This window comes from Mauremys reevesii, linkage group 23 (genome assembly GCF_016161935.1).
Source record: "Mauremys reevesii isolate NIE-2019 linkage group 23, ASM1616193v1, whole genome shotgun sequence".
Lineage (NCBI taxonomy): Eukaryota > Metazoa > Chordata > Testudines > Geoemydidae > Mauremys > Mauremys reevesii.
This window is the reverse complement of record NC_052645.1, coordinates 22605029-22626138: the sequence shown is the minus strand read 5'-3', so window position 1 is coordinate 22626138 and position 21110 is coordinate 22605029. Positions and strand designations below refer to the sequence as shown.

The 21110-nt window shown below is 48.6% G+C and overlaps 2 protein-coding genes across 2 annotated transcripts; one reads left to right on the top strand and one right to left on the bottom strand.

The window, feature by feature from the left end:
* Positions 1 to 135: 135 nt before the first annotated feature.
* Positions 136 to 5793, top strand: YRDC (yrdC N6-threonylcarbamoyltransferase domain containing). Its single transcript, XM_039511670.1, has 6 exons — positions 136 to 145; positions 636 to 831; positions 1867 to 1981; positions 3385 to 3504; positions 3986 to 4128; positions 4504 to 5793. The coding sequence occupies exons 1-6, from the start codon at positions 139 to 141 to the stop codon at positions 4571 to 4573; spliced, it is 651 nt and encodes a 216-aa protein (XP_039367604.1). The 5' UTR covers positions 136 to 138; the 3' UTR covers positions 4574 to 5793.
* A 1440-nt stretch (positions 5794 to 7233) lies between these two features.
* MANEAL (mannosidase endo-alpha like) lies at positions 7234 to 14034 on the bottom strand. The gene is made up of 4 exons (XM_039511669.1): positions 13353 to 14034; positions 10149 to 10258; positions 9611 to 9687; positions 7234 to 8786 (listed from the first exon to the last, which is right to left on the bottom strand). The coding sequence occupies exons 1-4, from the start codon at positions 13834 to 13836 to the stop codon at positions 8150 to 8152; spliced, it is 1308 nt and encodes a 435-aa protein (XP_039367603.1). The 5' UTR covers positions 13837 to 14034; the 3' UTR covers positions 7234 to 8149.
* Between the last annotated feature and the right edge of the window lie 7076 nt (positions 14035 to 21110).

Genomic DNA, 21110 nt, shown 5'->3' with positions numbered 1-21110 from the left:
ACACAGGAGTCCTGGCTCCCAGCCCCCCCTCCCAGATCCAGGGGGAGAACCCAGGAGTCCTGTCCAGGAGAGGGCCTGTCTCTTTAAAAGGGGCGTGACCGGAATAACGTCATCGCGGCTCTTGCGGAAGTTCCTTCCATGCTGGGTGCGCGCGGGGCCGCGCTGGCTGGGACCCTGGGGGGCGCGGGGCCGGGATGGGCCGGGGGGCTGCGGAGCCTTCACCGCCCGCTGCCGCGGCCCGGGCCCGGGCGCAGCGCGGCGCAGCGCGACCCGCGGGGTGAGTCGAGTCGGGGCCGGGCCGGGCCAGGCGGGGGGGCGGGGCAGGGGGGGGGGGCGGGGGCCGGGGGCCGGGCCTGGGTGTGTCGGGGGCCGGGGGGGGGCCGGCGGGGGGCCGGGGAGGGGGGTCGGGGGCCCGGCGTGTTATCGCGGCCTGGGCGGGGCGCGTCTCCGCAGAGCGGCGGGAGCCTGGGCCGGGCGGTGCCTTCACTGGATCCGCATCCGCTCGGTGGCTCCGCGGCGCCCAGCTGCACCCGCGGCAAAGGCGGGCGAGCGCCGGCCCGGGACCCCCCGGGGCCGGAGGTGGGCCGGGGCGGAGCCGGCGCCCCCCGCGATCCAACGCTGTGGCTGCCCGGCAGGCTGGCAGGAGGCGCTCGCTGCCGCCGTGGCCGCGCTGCGGGAGGGCGGCCTGGTAGCGGTCCCGACCGACACCGTCTACGGGGTCGCGTGTCTGGCCCAGAGTTCCCCGGCGGTTCGGAAGATCTACAGCCTGAAGGGGCGCAACGGGGGCAAGCCGCTGGCGATCTGCCTGGGAGAGGTGGAGCATATTTACAGGTGAGCATGTGCCGGGCCGGGACCCGAGCCTCCGGGCACTGCAGGGTCACTTGAGCTTTATAAATAGCTTTTGTGAAACCGCCAGCAATAACAGGCCCTGTGAGCAGCGCAGTGGGAAGCTGTTTTTAAGCAAGTTTTCCTTTGCAGCCCTTGAGCACTGTCCAGGTAGCTACAGGTGGCTTTGTTTTCATGAGGTGTATAACAAAAGCAAAAGTGAATTGGATTAATGTGACATCATGGTTTGTGCTGAGAGAAATGCAGGCAGCTTCAATCACAAACGTACATGGAATGCTCAGAATTCAGTTTTAATATCTAACCAAGGGGTAGGCGACCCATGGCACGTGGGCCGAAGGCGCCACGCAAGCTGATGTTCAGTGGCACTCACGCTGCCCAGGTCCTGGCCACGGGTCCCAGGGGCTCTGCATTTTAATTTAATTTTTTAAGTGAAGCTTCTTAAACATTTTAAAAACCTTATTTACTTTACATACAACAATAGTTTAGTTATATATTATAGACTTGTAGAAAGAGACCTGAAAACATTAAAGTTATTACTGGCACGTGAAACCTTAAATTAGAGTGAATAAATGAAGACTCGGCCCGTCACTTCTGAAAGGTTTCCGACCCCTATTCTAACGTGTTGGTGACATTGGGGAAAAAGATGAGTTTGCAATATAGATTTTAAGTTGTGTCCTCTCTCTAAACATCTCAAGTCTGTGTCCAGCACAAGTTTACAGTAGAGCAGGTACCTTGTGCCGTATATTGAAACGGGGACAGATGTACCTAGAGAGCCCAGGGAAGGGAAATTCCCTCAGAGAAGGGCCTGGGACTGCTAAAATTCTCACTGAGTGGTGCTTTGGTCAGGGAGGGCCAGCCTGTTTTTGTTGCATTTTGCTACCTGCCTCAACTGTGCAATAGCAAAAATGTAAAAATTCAGGGGAGGGAGTGGCAGTAGCTGGGAGCGTGGCAGCACTCCCAGTGATGGTTAGTCTCTTGTGACTGTATCTTACAGCAGTTACATCTCAACGTACTTTATAGGTACTGTCATGTCAATGTGCCAGAAGAGCTGCTCCGGGACCTCCTCCCAGGACCTGTGACCCTGGTATTGCAACGCTCAGAAGGACTCAATAAAGACCTGAACCCTTTCACGTCGGTAAGTCTTTGGGACATGACACACACCTCTGCTATTTGATAGGTGGCAATCTTCTCCTTTGTGTGTAGTTCCTTGGCCTTCCCACTGGCGTTTGTTGGGTGTTCACGGCATTCAGCATTGATTGACATCTTCTTGAGGCTAGGTCCTGCCCTGTCAATAACGAATAGGAGCCAAGAGGGATATATTTGTCACCTGTCTGAATGTGATATAGCTCATAGTTTTTGATGTGCTGGGTGCTTCCCTCAAGACAGCTTATGAAGCTGGTAGAAAGACTGATCCTTCCTTTTTGGTTGTCCAAACTTTATACTGTGGGCCACATCCAGAAATAGAATTCCAGATTCTAGAATCAGGTCACTTGTTTTAACGGATTTAGAATGTACCATTAAGGTAGTTAATGGGAGTTAAGAAGTAATAAAACTGGAAAAAGTTTCTAGCACTTGACTCCCAATGTCCACATCAATATTTGTAACAGAACATTGGAAGCAGCAGCTGAGGGTGTTGCTGTCCAGCTGAGAAACTCCCTCAGTAGGGCCACAGACTGTCCATAGTTCAGACCCCTGGCTTAGTTCCCTCCCTGACAGTCCAAAGATCAGAAGTTGAACTTCAGTGACATATCAAGGCAGATGTGCCCCCAGACAGTTTTGAAATGGTATGCGGGCCCCCTTCCATACCCCCATCTCAGGGAGGAGACTGGCAGTGGATTCGCTGTACTCAGTGTGTGTGCTCAGACCCTTGGGCCAGTGCAGCAGTAAAGAGATTCCCCCTCACCCTTCCTTGGAGTGGGAGATGCCAGCTGCACTGACCATAGGGAGGCAGGGACAGCAGGCCCAGCCCCCCACTTAGCTGACTCGGGGGCTGTAGAGACCCAGCAGCCACTACCTCCCCTTCCAGCCATGCCTGAGACAGCGGCATTGCAGCCCAGTGGCCAGGGACCCACCAACCGCACAGGAGGTAACAGGCTGGGGCGCCCTTAGTACCTCCCAATGGGAGAGCCCCTGCCAGAGACCTGGCACTGTGGACTGGCAGGAAACTGGAGGCCCTGGTACTTTCCCAAGCCTCCTGCAGGAGGGGGGAAGCTAGAGCCCTTATGGGCTTTCCACTGGGGGCCTGTGGGGCTGAGTGGTACCAGCTCCCCCTGCACTGTCTGGGTTATGCCCTGCCCTGGCATCAGGGCATGTCCCAGCACAACTGAAAATTGTTAAGTGGCCGGGGCAGCAGCTAGATGGAATCATTATGTGGGCCAAATCCAGCCCTCAGGCTGCCAGTCGGACCACACTTCTTTAAGTCAACAGGGCTTCCTACACGTAATGTGATATGTATTGACCTGTAGCTCTGTGACTATTGCCTGTAAATGCATCCTCTCTTTGGCTGTTGCATATAAACCCAACTCTCTTCTCTTGTAGTTGGTTGGCGTTCGTATTCCAAATCACGCTTTTATTAGGGAGGTGGCACAGGCTTGCTCAGGACCACTGGCTTTAACGAGTGCTAACATCAGTACTCGGGAGAGCACACTGACCGTCTCGGTAAGGCTGGTTTCGTCACTGGGGAGAACTGCTGAGGTAGGAGTGGGGAGAAGCTACTAACCTGCTTGTACAGTAAGCCCAAGGGCCTTTCCCACGGTGGTTGTTCCTCATCCTGAACCGTGCTATTTCTGCTACAAACCCCCTTCATGATAGACTACAGATCCCCGCTGCTGGGCTGGGAGTCTCCCTAAAGACTGCGGAAGGGCAGAGTTTAAAGGCTTCCTGTGTACTTTACTAGACATGATTATGCAGCAAATGGTCCTGAACCTGAGAATCCTTAGAGGGCACTTGTAGCTCCTAAAATAGTGAGAGTTTGTGTTCCGCTGTCTATGGCATGTTCAGATCAGAAGCTCAGAGAAAGGAATGTCTTCCCTGACACTGGAGTCCTACAGAGCTTCACTTGTGGCATCTATTTAAAAACTAAAACAAAAACCCCTCAAAAGTTTGGTTGGCTGAACCCAATTTTCCCTTCTTGCCTCAGGAATTCCAAGACCTTTGGCCTCAGTTATCCTTGGTCATTGATGGAGGTGCAATTGGAGATATCCAGAGTCCAGAGTGTCGTCTAGGGTCAACTGTGGTCGACTTGTCTGTATCTGGGAAATATACCGTTATTCGGCCTGGCTGGTAAGCGCTCTTTGCTGACCATAGCTGCAGCTTTCACTTTAAATCAAACAAAATGCAATTGACAGTTAAAACATGGGGCTGGGTTTGCCCATTTCCCTACAGTGGTTAGTGTCTAATGTTGTCAAAGTGCAGCATTCTCTATCTCCTGCCTAATGAGCCTGCCCAGAGATGCTGAAAATCAACAGATACTGGGTTCAGCAGGATATAACTTGCTAGTTCATAGTATCCCCCTCTCTTTCACTGCTGGGCTGAAGATGACCTTGCTTAGCTGGTTCTCATATTTTCCCTTAACTGCAAAATACAAAACTGTGGACCCGAGTCCTGCAAATGGGAACTCCTTTCTAGTCACCACTCCACTTGCCTTTATTTCCATAGTGCACTGACACCGACAGTTGAAATCCTGGGGAAGAAATATGGCTTGACATCAGAACCTTCTTGTTCGTGAGATACCAAACTCTGGAAGCTGTGCAGTCGGTAAAACTGGGCACCATGTGCCCGCCTCTTCAGGAAGCCAGGGTCCATGGCCTTGTTTAATAAGGTCAATGGTTGTATCAGTCCTCATGTCTCACCCTGGGTCTCCATCCATTGTGTGTAATGGGGATTTGGTCTGCTGTGCATGGTAAGAAACAAACCAAGTACTTCTGACCTCCTTGTGCAAGTGTAATATCCCTGATTACCATACAAGGGATCATTTGCCTTGTGCAATGGGGTTTACTAGGTTTTGAAATAAATGTCTATTTGCGATATCTTGGCAAACCGCTGCCTCTGGCAAGGGACAGAGGATAGTGTTTTACTGAAATACCTGTGTACAGCACTTGGTTTGATTCAGATTTAAAGGCAACCAATTGCTGCTTTGACTTAAAAACACACCACAGTGTGTGGTGTGTTGTTTTTTTTTAAGGTTTCTTCTGTTTTACTTAAAAATATCAGGAATGCACAGTCTCCTCTTGCTTTGTTTTGCAGGAGTGAGCTTTCTCTCCTTTAGTAGAGAGAATCCTTCTTCCACCTGTCTGTTTGACTTAAATAGCAGAGCAACTGAAAGGAAAATGGCTTTTTATTTTGGTGTAATCAGTTTCTCATGATGCCATAATCTTACTGTTCTCCAGCAAAAAGTAGTGAGTCTAGACCTGATATTTCTAATGGTGCCAAATAGGAGAAACCTTTCAGCTGCTTTTTAGTTATCAGAAAAGCATCCCTTTTGCAAGTCATCTAAGTTTTACTTTTAAGTGATGGTTGCTAATCCTGATACTAGACTAAATTATTCCTTTTTTTTCCTTGTAAAAGGAGAAAAGACAGACCCTAAAGTGCAGTCTTTTGAGTCCCGCATGAACTGTTCCTTTCATAACCCATGAAGTTGTTGCTTTCTTTACTTAGCTGACCCGCAGACAAGGATCAGTCTGTAGTTTTTATAAATCTTAATTCAGTGAGATTGTTAGAACAACAGGAGAAGGCCAAAAGGGTCTGAGCCAGTATTTATTCTTCTGGGAACACTAAAATGAAATTAATCTGTTCATGAGGATATTTACTAGTGTTTAAAAACTTGTGACCAAACCGTTTGTTTTTGAAACAATTCTCTGTTATAAATGCTTAGATTTAAGGTGTTTGGATCTCTGCAATGTTTGTGTTAGTGCCATTAAAGTGTGAATTTTGTACATACACAGTTACCTTTGGAGGTGGTGGCTTTTCATCTTTCTAAGACTAACCTCTGTGCAGCCTACAGTCTCTCTTTGTAGAGATGAGGGTTTGACTAGCAACTACCCTGCTAAACAAGGCCCATCATGCAGCAAGGCATGGAGCAGCTGGACTCTTACCAAATCTTGAAAAAGATGAACGAGGGCTTTAGAACCCAGATGCTATTGTGAGTGAGACACAACTATGGGGATAGGTTTTCGCTTATTCCACTCTTGCACTAAATGGGGTGTTACCATGCACAGAACTTTGCATCAGGAGCTCTTTATATAAGATTCGTTTTTGATTGTCAGGTCATTAAAGTGGAAATATGGACAAAGTGCTGTGCAGGAATATAAAATAATAGTGCAAGTATGGAGGGACAGAATTGCAAGGAGAAGGGACAGGAGGAGTTACACCTGGTAAGGCCTATCAAAGGTAATAAGCAGAGGCTCTATGAGCTTCAAGAGTTTAAATACAGAGATGGGTGTATTTGAGTACCTAGTATTAAATAGGATATTCATATAATAGGCATCATAGAAATGTACTGAAATGATGATATTCAATGGGACATGGTAATACCAGGGTACAAAATCTATACAAACAGTAGGTTGTGAAAGAAAACACAGATTCATACAAAAAACTGTAAATGAGTCAAACTCTACCATAGAATCTCTTTGGATAGAAATTCCATGCTTGACAAGTAAGAGTGTAGAAGTAGGAACACACCACTGATCGTGGGAGCAGGCTGGTGCCGGTGACTGTGCAACGTGCAGACGTTATAAAAAAAATAATAATGGGAGCTCCAACTACCCTCTGACTGGGTACATGTCGCCTCAGGACAGGCTGTAGAGATGAAATTTCTAGACACCATAAATGACTGATCCTTGGAGCAGCTAGTCCTGGAACCTACATTGATTTAGGCTTCAGTGGAACACAGGATTTGATTCAAGATATGAATATAGCTGAACCTCTTAGTAATAGCAACTATAATGTGATTAAGTTTAACTTGTAGGGGGAACTACCCAAAAATGAGGAAGCTAATTAAATAGAAATTAAAAGGAACAGTTGCAAGAGTGAAATGCCTGCAAGCTGTATGGAAATGTCTTATGAACACCAGAATAGAGGCTCAGACTAAATGCTCACCCTCCATCCAGGGCTGAAGCCCTTGGGCCCCAGCGAGTCTAATACCAGCCCTGGCACTCCCATTAAAATGGGGGCCAGAACCATAGGACTAGATGACCTCTTGAGCTCCCTTACAGCCCTACACAGCTATGATTTTAATACTTTTCTTTGCCTAGAGTGATATGCTGGATAGAGCATTTAACAGAGAAAAATGAAACCACTAGTACTTTAACTGTGCAGCAAAAGTCAGAATTTGTATAAATGAAGCATAATTAATGTGACAAGGTAGAGCCTTGTGCACTAACTCCAATCTAAAGCTGCCACATCTCACTTTATTGATAAAAAGACAAGTTCTTAAAACAACAAATTTAGAAGGGCCTGCATGTACTGTAGTTACAAAAAACAGTATTTATTCTATAGTGATGTGTCCTACCAGAAGGAAGTTACATGACTGTTTGCAGGTGCATTTTATTGCAAGTGGCTGCATTTGATTTGATTCTAGAGAGGAGATAAAACAAAGTTAAGGCTAGGTTTTGAACATGTGAAACACTAAAAAAACATTTAGTACAGATCATTTCAGTTCATTGGTTGCCAATACACATAATAGGTTACATTCCAGCTCTAATTATTTTTAGTTATTTGGATGCAGTGGCTCACTGAGACCACCCAAAGGGTAGTTAACTGTATGGTTTTATTTCTACAATAAACAATTTTGAGGAACAATAACTCCTTGCTTTAATCAGCTAATAATGGAAGTGCACTGTCAGAGCTGCTAGTAGAGTGTAATCAGCAGGCAACTGGTGAAGGGCATAGGATAAAATGCATGCTGGGGGTAGGAGCCCAGCTAATATCTAAAATACCACACTGAACATATGCACTGTAAGAAAAACTGATCTCTTGCTCATTCCCTCCCTGGCCTGGTCATTTACAGGCCAGTTCAGCTCCAGAAGGGCTTTAAAAAGGGACATCTGTACCAAACTCACAGCGGCAATGGACCAGACTGCTGCTTAGAGACCCCTCTGTTCACTAACATTTCCTCCTGTGAGTGTGGAGTTAGTGCTCAAACCAGCCTTAGGGCTGGAGCCAACTGAACAAACCCACCACCCCTGACCAGAGACTGTGACCCATAAGATGCTTTTCCCAACTGCACCTTAAGCACCCCACAACTGATTGTGACCTTTTTCATAAAGCAAAGACAGGCTGGCTGAAGGCTTCCTGTGCAGAATAATCACATCAGCCATTGCTCCTTCTCCTTGCTGAAGTGTTCTGCCCACCTGCGGGTCAGCTCCAGATACATGTTGGGCTGATGAGGCAGGTAGTCCAGATACAGGCGTGTTAGTGTCTTCTTGGGCACTGCTTTCTCGATCTGAGTGCCTTCATGCCACTCATTGAAGGAAGTGATGGAGACTATCTCCGGCCTCACCATGAGTGCAGCCTGCAGAGCCGTTTCATAATATTTTCCATTGACTCTGTTGCGAGTGTTGTGGTTGTTCCATGGGCGGATACTAGTATCAATGTAGCCTGGGCCAACGCTGGGAATGAACATCAGGTTGTTTGAGTCACAGAAGGCTTTGATAACTTTCCAGTTCTGGTGGGATGAGCCGAAAGAGAAGCCATTGGATGCAAAATACGTGTACATGCCATCATATCCTGCGGCAAGAATATCATGCTTGTGTCCTTCTTCCACTAGCAGTGCTATGAACACTGCATCGTACGGGGTATTGCGGAGGGAGTGAGAGCCTGACTGGGTGAAGAGGTTGGCCCAGGATTCAGGGGGTGTCAGGTAAGAATCATAAATGTAAAATAATGGGAGGCTCCGTCCTGTACTGGTCTTGTACTTATAAAAAGCTACATGTGCTCCATACCTACAGAGAAAGCACAGACCATTTCAGTGAGTGAGAGGAGCCTGGGGAGCAAGCCCCATGCTGACTAGCAGGCAAGTATGCCCATTACAAGGCAAATGCAGCCTGAAGCCCAGCTCAATTGCATGCCCTGGTTGTTTCAGTTTAGGCCTTTGCATGCTCCCTGTGTCACCGTTTACCAGAATGGTTCAGCTGCATTGCCCATGGTTAGACCAACAAAGGGGAGGATGTTGCACTGGACTGATGAACATTTCAGACCCACTTTACCACGCTGAGGGAATGGCTGGAGGAACAGGAGAGCTTTGTTGCATTCCCTGAGCGACTCCGTCAGACTAACTTATATTTGAGACATATGGCAGTCATGATCACCATCGACATGCCAATAAATGCCCCGTGGACATGTGCCCACTTACAAACTGGCGAGAGATCCACCAGTGGATGGGAATAGCTTTTGGTTTACTGCCTGGCTTGCCTGCATTCCAGTTAGTGACCCACAGTGAAATGCTCTTTATCCCCCAGCATTTAAATCTTATTTTCTTGTTAACATCTCTGGCAATGGCCTTTTCGACAGACTCTGGGGCTAATATACTCACTTTACAAGGGTTGCTGAGGATCACATATAGGTAAAGGGCTATTTATAAGCCTTTGTGTGATGCTGTTGAACTTCTCTGCTACAGCACCCTGTGACATAACTTGCTCGCTCTGTATGTGAGCTAAGTAAGAAGTTTAGTGCAAGTAAGATATGGTTGGCCTGACACACTATATCTCAGCACAGAGTTGGGCCTGAAATATGTGCTTATGGCAGCTACTGAAGGGCAAGCACTTACTTGTCTATGATGTATTTAATGTTCTCATGCACAGTGTGGTCATCGCGCCCTTTGTATGGCTGGATGTGGAAAGCAACCTTCAAAATAAATCATGGAGACATGGTGACAACAATCTTACAGTACATGCTTTCCTGGTGACAGTAAGTCCCAGACCCTTTGAAGAGGTCACAGTGTCCACCCAGAAGCTGCCTCGGCAGCCCCCTTGCAGGAAACAGACTACGGGTCTGGTCCATCATAATAGGGCATGTAACCTATCCCTGGGAGCCGGTGCAAGAATGGTTTTTATAGTAGCTTTGCCCAAATTAGTTTTAATATTTGTGAGAACAAGCTGTAAATCCCTCTCATGAAGTGATGCTAGTTTGTGCTCAGCTGTTGCAAAATAAAGACTCCCCACTGCCTCCCATAATGAGCAGTTAAAAATAATACAAAGCAACTGAGACTGCAGAGCAGGCTCCTGCTGAAGAAGCACAGCAGCAATTCCTGGTTAATTTGAGCAATTAGTTTAATAGCTTCAAACAACAAGAGAGAGCAGCCTTACCTTTATGGCATATCTGTGTGCGGCATCCAGGATAAATGGCACAAGACTGTCTGATGGCTCCCCATTGTCATCTGCCAGGCCAGGTGGGTACCAAGACAAAACCAGGACTCCTGCAAGAAGTTGCAGAAGGAGATCAGGACCAAGCAAATGCATTGATATTTAAATCCTGCCTTCTGCCTCTCCCATGCAACACCAGAACTCAAACTTATTTCTAGTCAGTCTAACAATTGCATGGAGCCCTCTAAGCTTAGTTGTCAAAGCAGCTAAACCTCAGATTTAGGAAGGAAACCCTTAAAATAGGAGGGTCTGAACCACCAGCTCTACCCAGCCTGGCTCCTCTGTTTTGATACCCAGGTGCGGGGAGATGGTTATAATTGTCCTTAAGCATTTGCAGGATGTCAGCACCATTAGGTATAATTAGTAGCAGGGTAACAACTTGAGAATTCCTCAGGATGAAGTTAAAGTCTCAATCCTCTTCTCAATAGCACCATCCATGGCAGAGTGCTACAGGAGGAGCAATTTTAAGTGCCTTAGCTAGTGCATAGTAGAAAGACACTAGTCTGTATTAATAATAGGTTCCCGTTTAGTTATGTGGAAGATCAGCAGCATAGGTGTTTTAAATCCTGTTATACCACAAAGACACTGCATTTGGAAAGGAAAGGGTTAATTGACAAAACACTGCTCAACACTGCACCTTGACCTTTCTCAAAGGAAAAGCATCTGGCTTTAAAGGAGGTTTTTGTCCCTGTAATGCAATAATGGAGCTGTCCACAGCCTGGGGTGCTGAAATGTCATTTGTGCTTAACAGTCCCAAGCTAGCAAGCTGCTTCTCAGGTGATGGCTGGAGAACTATTAGACTGAATCCTGGGCAAACAAAGCCACTTTAATACCAGGCCAAATTAGGATGAACTGGCACAAACTGACTTCCTATTGCTCACTCTTTGATTAATGATAACATAAAGGTGTCATTAACTGACTCACTCAATTCTCACTGAAATGGAGCCAAAAGGTCCTGAACTCTTAGAATCAAAGTCTCATGAGAGCTGGGATGTTTGCCCCATTCAAGAGTCAGCTTTGGCAATTTACAGCATTTGTTTAATTTTGGAATTCACTTGTCCTGTGTGATCCTGTATCGCACAGAAATTTGAATGAGCTGATCTCTTCCTAATATACACTTTGGTACCAGTGCTCATGAGGCTGTTCAATACAGTACATAATTGCTCTGCTGTATTTAAACTACTACACTTTGCAAGCTACACAGCAAAATATGCAAGTTAAAAAGAAAACACTTAGCCTTTAAGGCAAGCACAGAATAAACCTAACCTATCAGTACTATTTTCATTCCAGCAACACCTTCTAGCGGACTTAAACAACTTTCTTTCCCTTTTTTTTGAAGGCAAAAGGCATAGTTTGCCAATTTTTAAAAGTCAAGTTTGAATAGCTTTGCTACAAGCTGCATTTTTGATCAGTTTTAACCAGTGCTTTTTAAGTCTTCGTGTAGAAGTTTTACTCTGGTTTGTAGAATGAAAGTTTCTCAGATCCTTGCACTCAGCCAAAGGCCCTTTTAATGTCCTGGGGTTTGTAACTATGCATCCCCGTCCTGCAAACACTCACCTGCTTAACTTGAGACATGCAAGCAGCCCCCTTAACTTCACTGTGAGTGCTCACATGAGTAAAATTAAGCGTAGATTCATAAATTGTAGGGCTGGAAGGAACCTTGAGAGGTCATCGAGTCCAGTCCCCTGCCCTCATGGCAGGACCAAATACTGTCTAGACCATCCCTGATAGACATTTATCTAACCTACTCTTAAATATCTCCAGAGATGGAGATTCCACAACCTCCCTAGGCAGTTTATTCCAGTGTTTAACCACCCTGACAGTTAGGAACTTTTTCCTAATGTCCAACCTAAACCTCCCTTGCTGCAGTTTAAGCCCATTGCTTCTTGTTCTATCCTTAGAGGCTAAGGTGAACAAGCTCTCCCCCTCCTTCTGATGACACCCTTTTAGACACCTGAAAACTGCTATCATGTCCCCTCTCAGTCTTCTCTTTTCCAAACTAAACAAACCCAATTCCTTCAGCCTTCCTTCATAGTCATGTTCTCTAGACCGTTAATCATTCTTGTTGCTCTTCTCTGGACCCTCTCCAATTTCTCCACATCTTTCTTGAAATGCGCTGCCCGGAACAGGACACAATACTCCAGTTGAGCGCAGAGTAGAGCGGAAGAATGACTTCTCGTGTCTTAGTCACAACACACCTGTTAATGCATCCCAGAATCACGTTTGCTTTTTTTGCAACAGCATCACACTGTTGACTCATATTTAGCTTGTGGTCCACTATAATCCCTAGATCCCTTTCTGCCGTACTCCTTCCTAGACAGTCTCTTCCCATTCTGTATGTGTGAAGCTGATTGTTCCTTCCTAAGTGGAGCACTTTGCATTTGTCTTTGTTAAACTTCATCCTGTTTACCTCAGATCATTTCTCCAATTTGTCCAGATCATTTTGAATTATGACCCTGTCCTCCAAAGCAGTTGCAATCCCCCCAGTTTGGTATCATCTGCAAACTTAATAAGCGTACTTTCTATTCCAATATCTAAGTTGTTGATGAAGATATTGGACAGAGCCAATCCCATGCAGGTAAGTATTTGGAGAAACACTTACTAAAAGGTACATTTTCCTTGACATTCAGCCTAAATTTTCCTTTAAATTATTCCCATTATTCCTACTGCAACTGCTTTGTCCTGTACCACCCTCAATGTCTCCTCTCCCACCTTGGTGCTTTACCTCCTTGTTAACTTAACCCCCTTGTCACCATCTGGCCTTCACCATGGGTTAAAGGTACAAAGCAACTGAGTCTTTGTCAGGAAACTTCACCGTGGATGAAAATTCAGATATATACACCTGAACACTGAAAGTTGTGATGCTAGCCTCTCTGAATTGGGGTAAAAGCAGTTTGAGTTATTTTTCCAGTATTTTAAAAATATTACCGTGTTTACCCCTGATGGATTTAAAGTCTAATGCTCAGCTCCAGCAAGCAGGTCTGCGTCTGGAACAGCAGTGGCTTCGCTGGGGTGCTGCATGGATGCAGACACTCACCTGCACAGGTCAGCTTGTAGGACGGGGGCCTCGTTTGGTACCCAACATCTAGGAAAGTGTTAGCGTGCACTGACGAGACAATGATGAAACATATGTCAGGGCATCCTTACCAATTGCTGCTGCTCTCAGCTGGTTCATGTGCTCCTCCAGCACTTCAGGGTCCCTGGAGCTGTAAGGTCCCAGCTCAGGGTAGAAGCTAGAGCCAATGTCCTCTGGGGGGCTGTGCCGCCCTTTGGGGTAGCTGGCAGATATCTTGGGGTCCCAGTGTGGCACCATGACATGGTCCCAGTGCAGGTACTTTCCTTCGAAGTGGGTGTTCCCGTACCACATGTAGTAGAAGATGTGCAGGTCGTAGTACACGGGTGGCGTTGGTGCCTTGGCGTCACTGCTGGTAGCCGCCTGAGGCCGGGAGATGGCCTCATGGGAGACAGAGCGCCTCTCCCCTCGCTCTGCGATGGGCGCCAGCTCCAGCCCTGGGGCCAGGTCTGAGAAGCCGTCAGAGGGTTTCAGAGTCCGTAGGCCCATCATGGTGCCGAAGATGAAGAGGGTGAAGAGGAAGAGGGCAATGCAGGCTCTGCGCCTCAGCCGGGCCATGGCGCCAGGGGCTGCACCAGGGGAGGGGGCAGGGCTGGCAGCCAGCCCCCGGCTAGCGGATGGGCTGGGGTCAGGGTCAGGGCCAGCGCTGGCCAGTGGCTGTGCCCGTAAGTGGTGTCGTGGTGGTCAGTCAGCCGTGCCCGGGGAGGGGGGAGTCGGTTGGTTGGTCACGGGGGTTGGTTGCGGAGGGGGTTGGTCACGGGGTGTCGGTCAGTCGGTCGGACCCAGCGCGGAGGGGGTTGGTTAGGCAGGTCGGTCATGGGGGCTCGGTCACCAGGGGGAGAGGGGGGTTGGTCAGTCGGGCGGGCCCGGGGTCGGTCAGTCGGGGTCGGTCGGTCGTGGGAAGAAGGGGTCGATCAGTCGGGCGGGCCCGGGGGTCGGTCATGGGGTCGGTCAGTCGGGCGGGGGTTAGTCGGTCGGTCACCGGGGGAAGTGGGGGGTCGGTCAGTCGGTCGGGCCTGGGGGGGGTCGGTCGGTCGGGCGGGCCCCGCGCGGGAGGGGGGGGTGGTTAGTCAGGCAGGTCGGTCACGGGGGGGTCGGTCGGTCGCCCCCCGGGGCCCGGCTCGGGCGGCCCCTGCAGAGACGCGGCGAAGCGCGGTCAGGGGAGCAGCGGCCCCGCCCCCCCACTCAGGCGCGGCTCCCGGCCCGGCCGCAGGCGCCAGGGCCCGGGCGAGGCCGCTCCACGCTCCGGCCAGCGGGGCGGCGGCTCCGCTCTGCGCTGCGGGCCCGGCTCCGAGCCGTCCGCGCCCGCCAACGGGGGCGGTGGGGACCCCTGCTGGCTTCCGCCGGGGCTGCAGCACCGCACTACGCCCGCCCGCCCGCGGCGTTGCGCTTCCACAGCCTGAGCGAATCCCACAGAAACGTCCCCGCAGAGGGCGGAAGCGCTCCGGCCGGAATTGGTGCGGGCAGGCCCTACACACGCAGAATCAACCAGCCTGGGGCAGCCCATCCACCGGTGGGCCGAGGAGTTCTGGAACAGTCTACATACGCCGGGGGGTAGGGGGAGAGGGCTAGAGAGGCCCCCTTGCTGGGCAGAGTGAGGGGCTGAGTTACCCCTCCCCCCGTTGGATGGTACAGTCCCAGCAGCACCATGGACGCGTGGGGACCTGCTCTGAATTAACTCCTTCCATGCTGCACGCCTCCCATTATTGTTCCTCAAATGGGATTGTGCTGCCGAGGGGCGGGGCTGGGCATTATTCCGGCCTGCAGGGGCGTGGTCTGTGCTTTAAACAGGGTCCGACCGTGGGCTGGATAAGCTGCCTGTTAGCACACCTGTGACCCATGCTGAGGCCCACTTGCCATGGCTTGGTCTGTAATGCCACCCGCTTGTGGCCGTGGGATGAGAGGTCACTTTCGGGACCCTCATGTTCTTGTATCACAGGAGCAATGATGTCGGCAATGTCAGTGTTAACGCAATCATCCCTGGACATCCGTGCTAAGCTTTTGCTAAAATGAATGGGGCGGGTCACACTTAGAGCTCTTGTTTCAGGCTCTCTTCAGACTCAGGCAGACATTGCTACATGGGTTACACATCATTCATGTTACTGAGGGTTCTTTGCAAATATTATAGCTAGAGACTTTATAATGAAGATTCTGGAGCACACGATGGCACTTAGCAGAGATAGCACTTACCATACGGAAGGGCCCAGCCTAAGCCCTGCATTATTGATGCTGTTTGGGCAGCCCGTGTGCTGCATGGAGTCCCAGTGAAGCCTGCAGGGGTTTGGCATGCACAGCCAATTGCCAAACTAGGGCCCAAACCAAACTCTGCCCACACAGGTTATATCCTTTCTTTGAGCACTGAAGACCCAATGCTGTTTCAGATTATGAGGTGCAATAGAAACCTTTTGCAAGAGATGAAGGCCTTGTCAGTCTCATTTAAACTCTTTGTCTCCTATCTCAACTCACTGATATGCAAAGTGCCACACTTATTTTCTCTCCACTCCCATCAGTACACTTTCACTCTGTATTCCCTTCCTCAGAGGTGATGCCTTCTCATGCACCAGATAACAGCCCTCTCCTCTGAAAAGCACCCTTCTCCTCCTCAGTGATGGAGTAGTGACCCCTCAACAGCTCCAGCCCAGGAAGCCTGCACTTTCCCCCAGTGCACCATAGATGGCTGGCTTGTGCTGTCTTTGCCTGAAGCTTGGGCTTTGTTCTAAAGGTTACAGCTCCAGCAGCACAGAGCCCCCCAGCACTAATCTGGTATACGAGTTCACTGCTGACTCAGAATGAAGGGGGCCATGTAGAGAATCCACAACACCAGTTCCTGGAGCACTGAAGCAGTCTTTGGAGGACTCTGAGCTAAACACAGACCATGGTTGTCTTTGCTTAACTTGTGTATTCTAACAGTGATGGCGGCAGGCAGTGCCAGGTAATTCTGGGAGAGTCGTTTGATTATGAAGTGTGTGTGTGTGTGCATGTGTACCTATAGTGCATGCGTGCATATGGCATGTGTGTGTCCATTGTGTAAGGAATATGGTTCTGCAATAAAAAGCTGATAAACCTCGAATATGTTCAAAGTGATTTGCTGGTATCCAATGCAGAGGGGCTTTCCAGGAGAATTTAAAATCAAGCAAGGTCTAATTTCAAGGGGAAACTTGACGCATTTCTTCTGAGCACTTGGACCCTCATGGGCAGCGCCAGGTACAGAACGTGTCTCACCAGGAAGAAAGTCTGAAATGTGTTTGGTGATAGATCCCATGGCGCTTGGCTCCCTAACAATACCTTTATAGTGAGATGTATTTGCGATAAAGGGCCGATTCTGTGGAGTGCTGAGCTAACTCTGATTGCAGTCAGTAGGAACAGAAGATGCTCATCTCGTTTCTGGAGCAAGCTCATAGCTTTGAATGATAATCACGATCTTGTTGGCCTGTGGTCTTTGGGTCCTTGAATGGCAGTGGGAGCAGAGGGAGGGTCCAGTGGTGGAGAATGAAGCCTGCTGCCATTTGCACTGGAGTCTCAAGTGAAACAATTCTAAATAAACAGCTGATAAAAGATTAAATGTATTGAAGAAAACGAAAACACGCTCCAACAAACACTGAAATGTGACTATCAGAGCCATTAACGGGAATAACATTTTAATTGGGTGACTCTGTTATGCACAAATGTTACAGACGATAAAACTCCTGCTAAATGGAAACTGGGTAATGAGATAAACCTGTCAAGGGAACAAATCGCCTACAAAGCCAGAGCCGGCGTTTCGTAGCTTCCCAGTAGGTTTGGCTCTGCCAATGACATTACTTTGCTTAATTGAGGCTGACACTTTCTCCAAAGTGATGGAGGTTTCTGGCCAAGGTTTGCTCACAGAATCTGTCCATGCAGAATGACATTCTTTATTAAGTGTTTGGCTAAGTGTTAGCGAGCTGGAGTAACAGCAAGGAGTTTGTCAGCTTGCCTTTGAGAGAGCTGAATGGTTTAGAATCTAATCAGAATTCTCTCTGCCCGGGTGAGACCTTAACTTTCAATCTTGATTCAGAGCTTTGGGCCTATGTATTATAAAATCATTTGCCTTCCCCCACAGGTGAAGTTAATCAAGTACTGCACGTTCCCTAAGGCATGCTCCACACTAGCAATGTGTGGAAAAGCCACACCGCTGAGCGATGGTTACCGCCCTAACTCCTGGTGTCGACAGCGCTCTGTCGGCAGGAGGGCGTCTCCTGTCAATGGAGCTACTGCCTTGCGGGGAGGTGGAGTGCCTACGCCAATGGGAGACGCTCTCCCGTCAGTAGCGACTTCACCAAAGTGCTAGAGCGGCACAGCTGCACAGACAAGCCCTAGGCAAGAGACCTTTACAAAGCTATCAAGAGGCTTCCACGATGGCTTCTGGAATCAAAGGCCAGGCTCCTTTCCTTAAACAAAAATAAAGACATAATCAGAATGAGCTTGGGAATCAAATGGACCCAATTAAGTTCTGTTCTGTTCTGTGGCTCTATCCCTAGCAGGTCCCTTGGGTATGCAGGGCGTTATCAGCTTGGGTTAGCTGTAAAGGTGTCATCTATGGAAGGGAAAGAACATGGTACAGTAGTTTCAGGCTTTCACCATCCAGTCAGCATTTCTGGCTGCTACCCCTTTACAGACCTGGCTATCCCCTGAGCTTGTGGTACAGATACACGTCCCAGTGCCATAGGTTCATTGAACAGGAGCCAGACCAATGCTCTGGTCACTAGCAGCTGTCTGTGCTCTGAGCATGTGGCATTCATTCATGTCAGCATCATCCTAGAGGTGAATCCCTCCTTCAGTTCAATGAGGAGGACATCTACAGAGACAAGTGACCTCTCGATTACAGTTACAGAGACACGAGTTTGGGTCGCATCAAAAGGCAGCATTTAACTTTCACAGGAAGGAGAGAAATAAATGTGTGCAATGTTATGACATATTCAGTGCTGCCAAGACTTGTGTGATTTTATAGCATGTCTTGCAGTACCTGGAGCTTTTCTCAAAGTCCCAGCTTCTGACGTCATGAGGGTCGAAGAGAATACCAGCTTGAATTTCTTTTTAAAGTAAGTTTCTAGCCCTCATGGTTGCAGAGAAAGAAAAGCTTGAACATGTGACCCGAGTGCACCCTCACTCGGAAACCAGAAAGCGAATCAAAAGACCTCCCGCCCTTTCAATTCCCCTCCCAAGTCTCATTATTTTTAAGTCAATCTCATGATTTGGGGGCCCTGACTCATAGTTTTTGAATGCTTGGGGTCGGCAGTGCTGTGTGTTTATTCATCAGCCGCCATTTGCTTGGGCTCCTTTAGGGGTCTATGTGGCTTTCCCCTCCCTGTCTGACTTGCAGTTATTTGCTAGAAATGGGAAGGCCTTTTAATCTAATTTCCATCCTGCAATCTCTTTCAGGTGCAGTGAGTGTGTCCCTCTGAGCCAGTTGGTTCAGTAAGTGTGACGTTACACCCCATGTAGTGGGTATTCACCCACGAAAGCGCATGCTGCAAAACGTCTGTTAGTCTATAAGGTGCCACAGGATTCTTTGCTGTTACACCCCATATTCTTCATAGAAATATGGTTATGATATGAATATGGTATGACCAAGATACACTTTATGCAAGATGGCTCATGTAAGATATCATTGGAAAGGTTATGATTTGCTGAATGTGATTATCCAATTTGTGTGCATGTATCATTTCTGGGTGATAAAATCACCTGATACAAAATACCTTGGACACTGCTGGTACTTTTCCTCGGTAAGGGGATGGGGATCAAACAAAGGTTTCCCGCCTTAGGAAAATCCTTTTTAAGGCTGGGAAGGGGGTTAATCTGGACTCTCTTCTCCATTGCCTACCCAAAAAGAAAAACTGTTGAAAATACTTGAAGAGACAAAGGAAGGAACCTGCAGGGAAAGGCAGGGCTGAGGCAGAGGTCCCGTCTGTGAGAGGAGATAACTGGAACTCTAAGCTACAGAAACTTTGCAACTTGCCTAAAATAACATTTCGGGTGAGCGATTATGTCTTGAAAGCAGGCTCTTTAAGATCTTGAGCTTAGTTTGCGTGTTTTGTTTTATTTGCTTAGCAATCTGCTTGGCTCTGTTTGCTATCCCTTATCGTCACTTAAAATCCGCCTTTTAGAATATAATAAAATTGTTCTGTTTATTAAACCCAGTTTGTGCAATTTCTAACTGGGGGGGGAGAAGTTGTGCATATTTCTCTTCACATTGAGGGAGAGGGCGAATTTTATGAGCTTGTGCTGTACAACGCAAGACAGTATTATTTTGGGTTATTCCCCAAAGGGGGGGTGCATGTGAATGCTGGGTTAATCCTCTCACACAGAGCTGACTTCAGTCTGTGTTTGCAGCTGGGTGGGGCCCTACCTGTGTACCTGTGTGCTCAGGGCGGGCTCCAGGCACCAGCGAAGGAAGCAGCTGCCTGGGGCGGCCAATAGAAAGGGGCGGCAGTCCATCCATTGTTGCGGCGGCACGTCCGGGTCTTCGGTGGCAATTCGGTGGCAGGTCCTTCACTCCCTCTCTTCCTCTTCAGCGACACTTTGGCGGCAGCTCAATCCATTTTTTTTTCTTCACTGCTTGGGGTGGCAAAAAAGCTGGAGCCGGCCCTGTGTGTGCTGCAGGAGGCTGGAGAGCCTAATTCAGCAAAACGGGGAGAGGGAATCCAGGCTGGTGGAGCAGGAGGGGCTCAGTAAAACCCCAGTACATCAGGTGGCGTCCCAGAAGGAGGGTCTAACCCGTCACAGCGAGTTAGTTATATGGTGCTCTAATGCCTTTTCTTGGCGATCTCTCTTCTTCACTCATGGGATGAGTGTGACCATCCAGTCTACAGCTCCTTGCGTTCCAGTACACCACAGCCACAAAGAACCAGATGGGGAGATGCAGCCAGTGAGGCTAACTGTTCAGCCCTGCCATCCCACGGGTAAGTGCTTCATTTCCTTTCAAACAGCTATCTGCAGCTGCTCAGAGAAGTCAAACGGCAGAGGGTAGATGGCTCCAGAGAGGTGGGGAAAAGCTTTAGGTTTTCTATGGCTGGTGCCCAGGAGATGGCAATCTGCAGTCCAGTGGAATTTGCTGTCAGCCTACCCTCCCTGCATGATTTCAGTTCCTGTGGATATCAGCAGTGACATTTAATTTATGACTTGGCAACGTAAATTGCTGGTGCAGGAGCCGAAGGCAAAGAGTGGAACCATTTACATGCAAAATATTCGGAGAGTAATGATCAGCTGGGAGAGTCATCAGCAATGTGAAATGCTAATGGGAACAGTCGATGTCGAATGGTGAGTTCGAATGAGGCAGAAGTAGTGGGGTTGCCAGCTTGCGCTGCATCGTTTCCCGTGTAAATTCTGTATTTTGAGGGACTCATGTGATGAATCAGTTTCATTATTGGGATCCTGTCCCCCCACCTACCATACTGATGAAATTCCCTTCGGAATGGGAAGGCCAAAAATGAGTGTTCCTAATAGATTTGAGATTGGGGCATCCATCACCGTCGGGACTGGCTGCCAGCTGAGATGACGTCTGAGCTAGTGTTTGTTTGATACATCAATCCACATGGACTCACCATCACTGCAAACCCCTGAACCATTCCTTGGAGTCCCAACGGGTCCAAACCCTTCCTGTCCTCCAAATCCCTGGTGAGGATGGCACAAGATGGGTTCCCACCACTAGATGGCACTAGGTCACTGCAGGGAGTGTTTAAACAGGCGTCTTTACCAGGCTGGGTGTAGGACAGAGTATTTCCCAGCTGTGTTTAAAAGTTAACATGTGAAAGCAGCATGTGATGCGGAGTGTGCAGGGTCCAGCTGTGCATTATCTGTGTACAAGGCAACAC

Bases quoted from the DNA above. Each gene is read 5' to 3' on its own strand.
- YRDC (XM_039511670.1), top strand. The intron at 832-1,866 runs GTGAGCATGTGC...CGTACTTTATAG, and splicing joins GAGGTGGAGCATATTTACAG to GTACTGTCATGTCAATGTGC. The intron at 3,505-3,985 runs GTAAGGCTGGTT...TTCTTGCCTCAG, and splicing joins AGAGCACACTGACCGTCTCG to GAATTCCAAGACCTTTGGCC.
- MANEAL (XM_039511669.1), bottom strand. From the start codon at position 13,836: ATGGCCCGGCTGAGGCGCAGAGCCTGCATTGCCCTCTTCCTCTTCACC. The intron at 9,688-10,148 runs GTAAGGCTGCTC...TTTATTTTGAAG, and splicing joins CACACAGATATGCCATAAAG to GTTGCTTTCCACATCCAGCC. The intron at 8,787-9,610 runs GTAAGTGCTTGC...CTTTCTCTGTAG, and splicing joins ATTAAATACATCATAGACAA to GTATGGAGCACATGTAGCTT.